Source organism: Tamandua tetradactyla, chromosome 1 (genome assembly GCF_023851605.1).
Source record: "Tamandua tetradactyla isolate mTamTet1 chromosome 1, mTamTet1.pri, whole genome shotgun sequence".
In the NCBI taxonomy this organism is placed as follows: Eukaryota; Metazoa; Chordata; class Mammalia; order Pilosa; family Myrmecophagidae; genus Tamandua; species Tamandua tetradactyla.
In genome coordinates this window covers 10048551-10061756 of record NC_135327.1, presented here as the reverse complement: position 1 = coordinate 10061756, position 13206 = coordinate 10048551, and the positions used below count along the sequence as shown (strand labels likewise).

The window sequence follows — 13206 nt, the reverse complement described above, 5'->3', positions numbered from 1 at the left end:
GATTGAGACTCATACAAGTGGGGCCTGCCAGGCTGCCATGGCCACCCCACCAGGCATGCAGACAAGAAGCCAGACTGGCAGAGGTGGCCTCACAGCCACGGAGGATGCAGCGTGTTCACGAAACGATTGCTCTCCCTTTCGTTGAAAGAGAACAGCCAACTGACCCTGAGAAGTCCCATGAGAAAAGGGCTTCTGCTCTCTCCTTTCTCCAGAGCTAGAGCCAGGAGGGAAGGGTAGGGAGGAGAGAGTAGCAGCAGAAGAAAAACATGTCCCCCACCTTTCTAGGATGCAAAATTCAATCTTAGGGATAATATTGACCACCTTGTAGAAGGAGTTGGCAAAGTATGACCCACAGGCCACACCTGTCCAGCTGCCTGCATTTGTAAATAAAGTTTTATTGGAACAGACAATACATTCATTTATAGATCATCTATGGACATGTTTGTACTACGAGGGTTGAGTAATTGATGCAGAGGCAATATATCCTCCAAAGTCTAACATATTTCCCCCGTGGCCCTTTATAGACAGTTTGCCAAGCCCTGCCCTAAAGGGTGTTTCTGTGGATAAATGAGATCACGCATGTAAATGATGCCCTCACCGCCATGCCAGACAGGGGGAAACCATTCGCTATCCTCCAGCTAGCCATAGTATTATTAAGCCCATCAGTGCTTAAAAAATATTAGCAATATAATAACCGCTAACATATATAAATTTGAAGGGTTCTTCTTATCATCCATGTTAAATGGCAAAGACATGGGAGGTTAAGTTTCATAATGCAATGGGGCTTCATTTTCCTGTTGTCTCCATCAGAGAGTAATTGCTGAGAAAGGAGACGTGTGGGTGTGGAGCAGGTGGTCACGGGGGCCTCCGTGGCTGGACGGTCATCTGCTGAGCTGTGAATTGTGACAAACCCACAATTTGAACTTCATTTCTCTTTGCCATTGGCTCTTCCTCCTTGCAGCCTTCATAGTGGAGAGGGGCTGGGACAGAGAAGTCTGTGGTCGGCCAGATAAATCAGAATTAATCAGAACTGTCCATTAAAAAAAAATAAATGCCTTTATCACCTACATCAGATTAAGCCTTGCAGGAGTGTGGCTGTGATCCCGAGCTATGAGCATCCGAGGCATCAGGGAAAGTCTATTACCCCCAATATTTTCAGTCTGGAGAAAACGTGGAATAATTTGTCACTTTTAATAAGATTTCCAGACCAATTTCTCTAGCTAATAGGTTTTACTATGCCTCAAACAAGACTTGTCTATTTGGGGACACTTCTCTGCATTTGATTTTCCAGGTCACTCTCTCACAATGGCCAGAGGGCTGTGATGGGTAAAGGGACCTTTGACTTTGAAATCAGAGCCGTCCTTTTACTTGGGTTCCCTGGTTTGGGCGACCATGTCAGAACAGCCCGGGTGACTTCCAGCCCAGTGAGGCGTGGGCAGACGTGGTGCAAGAGACGCCTCGGGTGGCCAGGGGCTGCCCGCAGCTCGGGCCTTTGGGGCTCCGAAATGAAAGTCTTCAACAAGAAATGCCCCCTGTGCTTCGGCTCAAAGCGGCCCTGGTCAACAGGCCCCCTGCCGTGGCTGTGCCTCCGTGGCTGCCCTGGGCGCATTTTGGTCTGCTGTTGCAGTGAAGCACAAGGTGGGAGAAAGCGGTGGGGTGCCTGCTCGAGGGGGCCTGGGTTTTGCTTCCCCGGGTTATGGTGCAGGTGGCTGTGAATTTTAATGTGTCTCTTTAGCACAGGAAGCTGTGTCTAGTGGGAACTCGATAAAGTGAACTGTGATAACTCAGCAGCGGGAGGTAGGGTTATTCAAAACAAGAAGGGAAGTTGGAGGGTTGTTCTCTTTTCCCCCCTACATTTGGGAGCCCTTATGGCAGTTTCTGTTTAGGATTATACCCTAAGGGTTGCCCTGGCTGTGAAATTCCTCATCAGCCAGCCTGGGGAAGCAGGGGGCACAGGTAGCATCTGGATATGGGGACACTCTTTTTTATGTCAAAGGACAGACACCTGCGGTTGTTCTTGGGAGGGGCCCAATGGTACAAGGGGGAGCTTAGGTGCATGGTGGAAGAAAGGGTCACATGACCCCTCCACGACTTCCTGCATATCAGTGATTTGCATGTCCAGTGCTCGGAATACAGGGATTCCTCATGGAAACCAGTGAGGAGCTTAGCTTTGTCCCATGGGTGACACAGAGATGGAACAGAGACCACCCATGGAGTCAGAGCATGCACACATAAGTATCAGCAGTTGTCAGAAATTTTGGGGAGGGGGCTGTCACGGGTTGAATAGTGCCCCAGCCCATCACCGCATTCATGTCCATCGAGAACTTCAGACCACGATCTTTGGAAATAAGACCTTTGCAGCTGGCCCTCAGTTCCTGAGAAGAAGAGGAAAGAGCACGTAGAGACACTCATTCAGGGAAGAAGGCCATGTGATGGCAGAGCTTGGAGTGACGCAGCCACAAGTCAAGGGGCACTGACATCTGCCAGCAACCACCAGACGCCAGGAGGAACCAAGGAAGGAGCCTTCCCTAGAGCCTTCAGAGGACACATGGTCTTGCCAGCAACTTGACTACAGACTTCTGGCCTCTAGAATCACAACAGGACTCATTTTAGGCCACCCAGTGTTTGTCACTATGCCTTGGCAGCCCTAGGAAACCATACAAGGGATAAAGGCCCTGAAAATGGGGGTTCAAGGAAACCCAGCTGGCTTTCTAAGATCAGGAGACCCCAAATGACCTGGGGGACGCATGCTCAGTGCAACCTTGGCATTTTCTTCCTTTGTGCAAGATATTTGAAGTTGCCATCTCCAAGGACAGATTGAGACTCTTTAGCCTAGACTATGGACCAAACAACTTTCCCAGCCTCCTTCCTAGTTCTTCCCCCCTTTCCTATCCTTCCTTTCCCAGAAGTCTGGGGAGGGGTGCTGCTAACTGCAGGGCGGGCTTCACGTCTGTAGACACCCACGTGGGGAGCACACAGTGGAGGTGAGGGGCTGGTTCGGCTGTGGCTGATGTTTTAGGAAAGGCCAGCTTCTTCCAGAAAAGCAGAGGAGCTTGAGCTTTTCATTGGCAGGAGGAGTTAAAGCAAGCAAAACCCCATGCAGCATGAGTGGACTTCCTGCACAGCTGCTGTGCAGGATTCCACCTGGTGGCCCCCACAGCTGCCTGAGCCATGGAAAGATGTCCTTCAGGGGTGCAAGTTCTCGGGGTGGGGGGGGGGGAAGAAAGCAAAGGCACAGGTAGCCTCACTCCAGCATCTTTTGTCTTGCTGATAGAAACAGAAAACTTGTTAGTCACTGGATTCAACAAGCTCAGATGAATTCAGTGAAAACTAGCATATGGGCCTAAAAACTTTAGGCCCATATTTGCTTTAAAAACAATTTCAGAGCTTTATTTCAGCACACCTTCATTAAGCTTTCGTTAATTAAAAATACTTTGAAAAGATGGAACGTTTCAGAAATTAAGGGCCCTACTTCTCAAGGCCCCTGTAATCCATAGTAGGGAAATCTGTACCAGGCTGCAGAAATGTGAAGTGAATTAGTGTTTTTAAGAGAGAAATACAAGAGTAGCTTCAAGTGGTTTAGAAATTCAGATCAAGGATTATATAATTCCATTAGAAAGACTCTATCAAGAGCCAAAAGTACCTAATTGGCTTTTACACGGTGGCCAGCTAAGGAAGAGAGGCTGAGTGGAACTAAGGGATGTGGAGGGCACAGGGACAGCAGTCAAAGCCCAGCCTTCTCCAGCCAGCCTCTCAGTAGGCCACCAGGAGAATAAGGCAGCCGCCCCCTGTGGGGTGGAAACTTCCCTTCATAATAGCTCCCCCTGGGCTTGTTTCCGGGTAAGGTGGGAGTTTAGGAAAGTCCCTCTAGAAGACTGCTCGGAGGAAGGGGAGGAGGCCAAGGTGAAGGCTTAGGACACAAGAGAAAGAGGTGCTAAAGAGACAGCTCAATTTTTTGGCATAAGAAAGGAACAGCTCTTTGGGAAAGGGTGGAGAGCTGAAAAGGAAGGGGTGAGAGAAGAGGCGGAGAGAGGAGGTGGTTTGGACGACAGGGTTAGGGAAGATATGCTGCCATTGGCCACGGGTGAGGAGGTGAGATGGAGGTGAAGGATACAGATGTGCGATGCCCAACCTTAAGTCGTGGGATCTGAGCCCCATGTTACCCCCGTCGCTCAATAAAGCCTGAGCTGGAACTCGCAGTGAACAGGAAAATGAGACTCCCCCCTTGGAATTTTCAGAAACCTTGGGGCGGACGTTGAGTTTCCCAAAGGACGGGGAGTAAGAAACAGAGCCGTTTTATTTAAATTGTCAAAGACAGAGTGAACTTGGCTGACACCTGAGTTACATTACGTGTCAGAGAAGTTAAGGAAGTGGTTCAAGGCAACACAGGAAGTGAGAGGCAAGGCTAGAACTTGAACTTGGATCGCTTGGTCCCAGACATCTTATTTTACCGTTCCCCACACAATTCCAGTGGGTAGAGACAGAAACACCGCCCCTAGGAAAACCAGACCTGAGGCTTGCTGACACACAGACTCGGGCGTTCTGTATACTTTGCTGGCATGTTAAGCTGTGTTTTCACAAGCTGAGATAAAATAAGGACTATCAATGCTTGCTATTTGCCCTGCAGGCACAGTGAGAGGAAAAGACGTCTCTGAAATACCACCCCTGCTTTTCTCCTGGGAGGATGAAGAGTTTGCCTTTCTCATTTCTACGGGCTCAGTGGGAATTCATTGCCCCCTTGGCCACCCACCCACCCTCACCTTTCCACCTGGCTTTGCATCCCTTGAGCTCTCAGGCTTTCAATGATGCAAGCCCCTCAACCGGACAACGTGGCTTTTATGTGAGGTGTGGGTGCTTGCTTGTCTTAAAGTAAGAAAACGTTCCTGCCTGTTTTGGGCACCAAGATGCCAGTGGCAGGGGTGGGGTCGGAGGCAGGGGCTGTTGTATAAACAATGGTAAAAACGTTCACCCTCCTTCCCAGGAGGCTCTGAGCCTGAGTGGGTAAAGGGCCACGTGACCTGCCCAGGACGCAGCTTCCTGATCTGCAAAATGAGGTAACGTGGATCTGGGTCAGATCGGTGGTTTCCCAAGTGAGATCCAATAAGTGAGCACAAGAAGACACGTGCTATTTCCACAGTCCTTAAGAAACTGATGGGAGATCCACCTGTTGACCTGGAGTGGAGGACTCCAAGTCTCAGATTCAGGTTAGAGTTTGAGCATCTCTTTGTGGTAGGTCTGCATGTGATCTGCAGATGAGAAGCTCTGTAGAGTAGTTATGTTTATGGAAGATATATGAGAAGATTAGCTGATTATTAATTAGTAAATACAGTTTGGGAAATAAAAACTTTCAAAATAGTGGCTCTATGGAGGGAAGACATGGGAGATGTTAACACGTTATAATTATCATCGTGTAGTCTCTAAGACTTAACTCTAAGAGTTAGGCAGGGTAAAGGGTGCTTCCTACTAAGAAACTCAGGGGATACCCCACGCATAGCTTACATAGCAAATGAATAGCATATTCAAGGGCATCCCTACTATTTACTATGTGGAGACAACCAAAGTGAGGCTGGGTCTCCCTGAGTCCAGAACCTGCCTCCAGGTGACGGGTGGTATGTGGTGGCCTCTGCCCGCAGGGCTCCAGGGCAATGTGGCATGTCCCCTGTCACTGGCTCTTCCATTCCTGGTTAGCCACTTCCTCTGGCTTCTAGAAGGGGATGATGAGTTAAGGTTCAGGTTCTCTCCTGGTGTCTGCTCCCCATGGGCTCTGGCCTATCCATGGAGCCCACGAAGATAGGGGAGCCCTTGTTTATGCTGGTGAGCTTGGTTAAAAGTTCTTCCTGATAAGCAGGAGAAACCAAAGTATCATTTGCTGGAGGTCCTGGTTCTAGGAATTTGCCCCACTAATTTGACTACAGGATTTTGGAATCCTAAAGAGTTGGAAAAAATCTGTAAAGTTGATGCAGTTGCTTTGAGAATCTTTATCTTGAGCTCCTACTGATCATAATTGGCTTTCAACAGCAGCCACTGTTGAGAATGGAAGATATTTGTGGCTAGGGATGGTTGATTGAATAAAGTAGGGTAGGAGTCTGGGCAGAGACAGACTAGAAAATAAAGCACTCTGAGAGTCCATGACCTCCCCTTGTCCTCATTTTGCTGCAACCTATGGGTAGATCTGCCATAACCCTCCCACCCGCCGACCGAGGCCCTCAGAGTGCCTGGCCAGCCATAGGGTGTGGCCTTGGCTTTCTGGGCACCGACCGCAGGTCTGTCCTTGCTGGGGGGCTGTCTCGGCACAGGCATGCTGGCAAACAAACGCTGATGCCACTTCACAGAACCGCCCCTCCAGGTGCCGAGGGCGGCTCTGCTGATGCTCACGCTGTGTCACTGTTTATTTTCGCAAGGCGCCCAGCTGCTGTGGTGATGATATTTATATCAATAAGTGCTCTATTCATCTGCCGATTTCAGGGGACACTTGCCAGCTGCAGATGGCAGCCAACCCCAGGGCACTTCTGAGCCTGATGTTTTTGCATTTAGAGACTCAGTTCTCAAAGGCTGCACTGCATCAACATCTGGGCTGAAGGATCCTCCTTCCCCCGGGAAGGGGGAGATGTAGCTAACGCTCTCGACCCTTGCTCTTCTATGTGTCCCAAAGTGAGGTTCCCTGACACTCTTCTATGTCTGGTTTGGCAAACAGGGTACTGCAAACAGGCTTTTAAAGGTCCTCCTTTGCTCACAGCTTGCAGAGCAGAATTCGCTGTTTCACTTTTTTTCAGGCAAAGGAATGCAGCAGGGTGTCTTTTGGCCTTGGAATTCTACAGGAGTCTTGGTTTGTAGGAGTCTATATTTTCAGTTATCTCAATTGCCAACCTTCCATTATTCAGTCCTCAAACCCTGAGGTCCTCCTTGATTTCTTTTTTTAATCTCACATTCCATATTCAGTCTGCCTAGATATTTTGTTGGCTCCACCTGCAAGATATCTAGAATCTACCCCATGGCTACCACACTGGTTCAGGCCCCCATGGCCTGTCACCTGGCCATTGCAGTGGCCTTCTCTCAGCTTTGTCTTAGCAACCCCCGCCCCACCTACACCAGTGGTCTATTCTCAAAGCAGCAGCTTGCAGGATCCTTTTTTAAAAAGTCAACTTCTATCACTCCCCTGCTTAAAACCTGTCAATGGCTCCCCATCTCTCTAAGAGTAAAACCCCAAGTGGTTCCTCTGACCACCAGGGAAGGTCCTCCATGGCCTGGCCCTGCTACGACTCTGACCCCATCTTCAGCTGCTCTCCCTGGGCTTGCACTGCTCCGGGCACATGGCCATCTTGCTCAGGTGACCCCAAATGCACCAGGTTCATGCCTACCTCGGGGCCTTTGTGTAGGTCACTCCCTCTACTCGGGACCTCTTCCCTGAGATGGCCACAAGGCTCACTCTCTCTCCCCCTTCAAGTCCTTGCTCAAATGTCACTTCTCAATGAAGCCTCTTGACCACCCTCTTAAAACGGCATCCTGTGTCCCAACCTTAGCTTTCCCAGCTTCATTCACCTTCCCTCCTATTCTTCTCTTCCCACAAATCATGTCACCTTCTAAGGCATGATTAAGTAAATTATAGGGTGTTTGCTGTGCATTGTCTGCTTCCCCCTTCCTAGAACAGAAGTTGGGTGAGAGTTGGGATTTTTTTTTTTCTGTCTGTCTTGTCACTGATGGATTTCAAGCACCTAGGGTAGGTGCTTGGCAAATAGCAGATGCCTAGCAAATAGGGGTTGAATGAATGAACTGAATCTCTCCTGAATGTCTCTCAATGGCACATCCTAAGTCATGCTCAATTTCACTTACTACTGCCCTGCTCTTCTCCCACCTTCCTGCTTTCTCTCCCGCAACTCTTCCCACCCTCTCTATCCTGGCCAAGTGCATCTCCCAATGCCTGACTATCCAGGCTGGAGACCCTACCACCATCTGTGACTTTTCCTTCTTGTTCACCTCCCACATGCAACTGCTCCCCACACCTTGTAGATTTCACCTCTGGAAACGTTTTCATATCTACCCCCAGTTCTCCTGCCTCCTGGCCACTTCCCCAGTTAAGGCCATCAACTTTATTTTCTGTATATTTGCAACCTTCTCCTCCCCAATTTTCTGGTTCCCAGTCTTTTATTCCAGTCTCTCCTCTTCACTGGCTCCCAAATTCAACTTTCTAACAGAAAATCTGGTTCTACCACCATGCTGCTGAGATTCTCCAATATCCGTCCTTCCTTTGCAGCAGGTATTTTCAAAGTGTGCTATTAGGAGCCCCAGGGGTTCCACAAAGATGCCTGAGTAACTGATTCTCTGAGGGGACAGTATGAGGAATTGAGACATCAGCATGGGCTGGAACCCTAGACCAACCCCTGTGCCACTGCCAGTAGCTCTTAACCAACTGTTTCATATATTGGGCTTGCATGAAATTTTTTATTTGAAGAAAGGATTCTGTTGCTCACAAAGTAAAAGTCTGAAAGTTGCCACACTATAGGACAAGCCCAAGCTCTTCAGCCATGCACAGGAGGCCCTTTGCAAACTGGCCCTCCTATGTTTCTCAGCCTCACCACCCTCTTCTCTTCCTTACACACCCTGGAGCAGAAGCTATTCTGTAAACAAACCCATACATGTCACCCCCACTTGCCTTTGTCCCGGCCATTCCCTCTGCTTGGAATGATTTTCCCCAGCTAACTCACCTCCAACACCCTCCAAACCTCTTCCTTCTTCAAAGCCAAAGTCACCTTCTTTTTGAAGTCTTCTCTCACCCTCTGGGCAGAAATAATTGCTCCCTGCTCCCAGCCAGCACAGCACTTTGCTGCTGACCTCTATTACAGCACTGCCATATGAGGTGGGGACAATTCGCTCATCTGTCTCTGTAGCGAGAGAGGGAGCTCCTGGAAGGGCTTTTTAGCCCAGATTCATTTTTTTTTTATTTCCATACAAGGCCAGGACTCACACAGGAGTGTGCTGAATTGCTTTGGCTTTCCTTCAAGGCAGTGAAAGGACTGCTTTTCAAAAATGTGAAAGGTCATTGTCACCTCCTCCACCCCAGAATGGCTGCCCTACTAAGGAGGAGAAGGCTCCAGAAACCATCCCATGGCATGTGCCCTGTGTTGGGCTGCCTGTTAAAGAATGTGCTCTAGGTACGTGATGCTTGGAGCTGTCAGGCTAAGAGGGGCTGAGGAATGAAGCTTGCTGGAACATAGGGGCCAACTGGGAGGAAGCCAGGGCTGGCAGGGGTAGTCAGTGGGAAAAGCGTCCAGGGTTCAAGGCCGGGGCTCTGTCAGCGTGGGCTGCACCGCAGAGGAGCTAGGACTGGTGCGTGTGGCCAGGAATCAGGACGTGGTTCAGGGTTGGATATTCAGAGTTGAGGGAGGTAGCCTCCTGGCTCTGTGAGCTCTATGTGATTTGGAGCAAGGCCTCAACCAGCAGCTCAGGGATGGAGCCACAGAGCATCCCTGGGGGAGCTGGACAAACCCACAGAGGCAGGCAAACTCATTGCCTTGCTGGACCTGGCAGGGCCTTGCCTTGAGTTCCCACTGTAGGACGGAGACCAGCAGTGGCAGCACTGCCACGTCCATGCCTACGTCATGGCTCCCCTGACCCACCTGGGCCCACCTAGGGCACAGGAGGGCCCCCTCCTACCTGGGCGGTGTCCAGCTCATTCAGCATCACCACCGAGGAGCAGTTGTAATCAAACACCAGCCTCCAGAAGTCTGCCACGGTGTTAGGTAGAGGATGCTGGGTGACCACGAAGGCAGCAGGCTGCTTGTGGCTCTGACAAAGGAACGAGACAGGCTTTGCAACATACCCACCCATCAGTGATATTCCAATGAGGAGGAGGCCCAGAAGGCTGACAGGGGCCTAAGAGCCTGCCAAATAGATAACACAAAGCATTTAACCTCTAACATTATCTCCCGGTGGCCTGGTGGCAAAGGGGACCTTCTGACAATGGGCTCATTCTTCTCCAAACTAAGATATTTCATTAGGAAAGTGTCACTGGGCTAGGGATTATCCAAATGAATTATTTATGGCTGGGAACTCAGGAAATAATAATCATTAGAATAAGCAGTGGAAGATTCCAGATGCAGAATTGCTTCTTTGCTAGTTAGAGCACCCCTTGGGATACAACGGGTCCTTTGAGTCCCTGGGCTCACAGTGTGGGGGAGTCTAAGGCTCATCCTAGGCAAAGAGCTTCTTGAAGGGGCTTCTAATACAGGAGGCTCACTCCTGCCCCAGGCCTGGCATGAGGGCTGAGCTGGCCTGGCATCAGGGGGACATGATGAGGCAACGGGGCACTGCAGGGAGGCAGGTATGTGATTCAAGCCCTAGCTTTGCCACTTATACGAGTCACCCATCCATCATCCTTTCATTCATTCAAACATCATTTGTATGGTACACTTTTTTCATTTTTGGAATGAGAAATGATAGTACTGGTAAAGGTCAGATGTCTTATCTGTAAAATGAGAATCATAACTCCCTGAAGGATGTTTGTTTGTACGGAGTAAGTAAGATCTGCATATGAGAAGACCAGGCAAGAAGGAGAGACTGACCATTAGCCCACTGACAGGGCTCAAGCACCCTGACTTAGTCCTTCATCTCTGGCACAAGCATTGCAACTGGCACACACTAGGTACTCAGAGTTTGCCTGGCAAATAAATAATTACAATCAATCCCAAGTTACAGATGGGGAAACTGAGGCCTCGAGAAAATGGCCTGTGCAAATCAGACTACCTCTGAGGTTTTGACTGGGTCCTATTTGTCATGCTACCCTGTGACGAGAGATTGGGGAGCTTCTCTACTTCACCAGTTATTTGTGAAACTAAGAAATATCCACGCTTTCAACAAGCCTTTTCTGGAGATGGTTCCTGTGGGAATTTCAGCTATTTTCAGTGGAATCACAAGTCAGCAGGAAGATGGAAACAGAAAACAGGCAATGGGGTGGGAGGGAAGAGGGGCTGGCCCATCCAAACCAGACCCAACTCTGGCAGAAGACAGGGCAATGCCTCATGGAGGCCACATGAGGCCTAGCATCCTGTCTTCCCAGGCCTTCTGGCCAGTGGAACGGTCAGACGAGGGGTCTGGGAGGGCAGAACTCTGGAGATGCAGACAGCATGGTGTTTGAGCCATTTCCAGACATGGAAGGGAATCCAGGCTTTGGGGTTCATATCGTTGGCTCCACCATTTCTGAGCTTGTTGACCTCAAGCAAGTTATGGAAACACCCCGACCCTCTGTAGCTCATCTGGAAAATGGGGATAGTAACAGCCAAATGCAAGATGAGATAGTACAAATCCAGGCCCTACACACTACCCGACGCTCAATGAATGCTATTTTCTTTCCTTTTTTCCCTGCCTGTGATAAATGCTCTATTAGGCCAGCATGCCTGACAGAATCTTATCTGAAAATATGTTTGAGATCCGTGCTCCTACCGGGTTTCAGGGATCAGCCGGCAATCCATTTCATGGATAACATCATCCTTTACCAGGGGAAACATTCAAAATTAACCCAGAGGACTTCATATTTTTCTGCTAGGAGCAAAGCTGCTATGGTTACCAGATAATGCACAGACTGAGCTGGAATACAGATAAGCACTTTTTTTTTGTATGAGAAAGGCAAAGGCCCCAGTGATGGCTCACAGGAGAAATGCTCCATGGACAAAGCGAATACAATCAGCATCAGAGCCTGGCAAAAGGCATTTGACTTCAGGCTGCATCTAACCTACTAAGTAGAGGCCAGGAGCCTGTGTGATCCTTCTTAGCCCAGAAGGCAGGGATGGGGAGTTTGGACAGTGGGGGATAAAGCCAGGGGGATCTTGGAAGTGTGGGTGCACCCCCAGAGCCCATCTCTCAACACACACACAGAGGTACATTCACACATATGCTCACATACATGCACACACAGACACACACATGCACATGCCTAGAAGTACAGTTGCACAGATGCACGCACAAATGTACGGTCTTCACATTGACCCTGGAAGATGATGAGATAAAGTCAGAGGTCTTCCGCATCCCCATCTCCAACTGTGTGACATGACTGAGAAAACACTCCTTGCCTCTGAACCCAGTGCAAGGGTCTTCATGGAGGACTTTCGCAATCTCTGGACAGAGGCAGGGGTGGGCCCTATAGTGCTGAAATAGGTATGGATGCGTCCAACACCTACGACCCTTGGGGAGAAAGCTCAGGAAGATCAGGGGTCAGAGATGTAAGTGGTTTGGCTCCAGGAGAAAGCATCCCATGTTCCTGTTTCTGAGCGAGATGGGAGCCCCACGTGAGCTAGGTGGAAATGACCTCAGACATAGGTTGGGGAAATCTGGAGGAGCTCACCCCAATCAGGCAGCAGAGTTTTTGGTCCTGAGCCTAGGGAGGCAGGGTGTCTGTGCCTTACTGGATCTAGTAAACTGTGGGTAAGCTCAAGGTATGAGTTCTTGAGCATGCACCAGGAGTTTTAGATTCCAGCTCTGCCACTAGCCTTCTAGGTGACCTTGAGCAAATCTCTTTCCCCCTCTGATTCCTTTTCTGAAAAGTAGGTGGATGAGACTAGGTGATCCATGGTTGCTACCAGCTAAAGAGGTGTCTATATCTCTGAGGTGGAGACATGATTCACAGAAGCAAGTGGAGGACCGAGGGGAGAAGCATGCAAGTCAGGAGCATGCCAGGGATGCAGAGCCCTAGTCCCAGATGAGGTCGGGGGGCAATGCCCTTCTTGGACCTGATGTTGAGAAGGTCGTACTCTTTGGGCAGGACCAGGAGAGAGTGCCCCTAACAAAGAAGCCAGGAACCTGATCAAAATGCTGGAACATTGTACCATGTACCCTTCCGGGGTCCCTCTTGCCTTCCATCTCTTGTCCAGTAACTATGTTTTGAGCACCTACCACGTGCTGTCCTTTTTCTTAACTCTGCTCAGGAGCTGTCTGGGAACCAGCCTGGGAATTTGTGGAGGGCAGGACCTAGGCCTGCACTCTCTTTGTGTTCTCAGGGCCTAGACCAAGGCCTGCCATAAAAGGTGTTTCCTGAACTGTACCTGAGGCTGAGCATAAGCTGTGTGGGAGTTGGGAAGGGAGTGGACTGGGGCAGGCAGTAGTCTTACTGTGGTGTCATAGGAGTGGCTTTAGGCTTTTGGCCTTTTCCTTCCAAGCTCTTTATGTGAACAAAGGAGCCAAGAGCATGACTTGTGTCCAGGTTGGGACTAGAACCTT

General features: G+C 49.7%; 1 protein-coding gene across 10 annotated transcripts in view; it reads right to left on the bottom strand.

Moving 5' to 3' along the window:
- Nucleotides 1-13206, bottom strand: part of PTPRT (protein tyrosine phosphatase receptor type T) — a 1205819-nt gene that overhangs the window by 15785 nt on the left and 1176828 nt on the right. For all 10 annotated transcript variants that reach the window (XM_077168216.1, XM_077168229.1, XM_077168210.1 and 7 more), the window contains one exon: nucleotides 9652-9783. In XM_077168216.1, the coding sequence (XP_077024331.1) occupies nucleotides 9652-9783 (132 nt within the window). The remainder of the gene's footprint in view (nucleotides 1-9651; nucleotides 9784-13206) is intronic.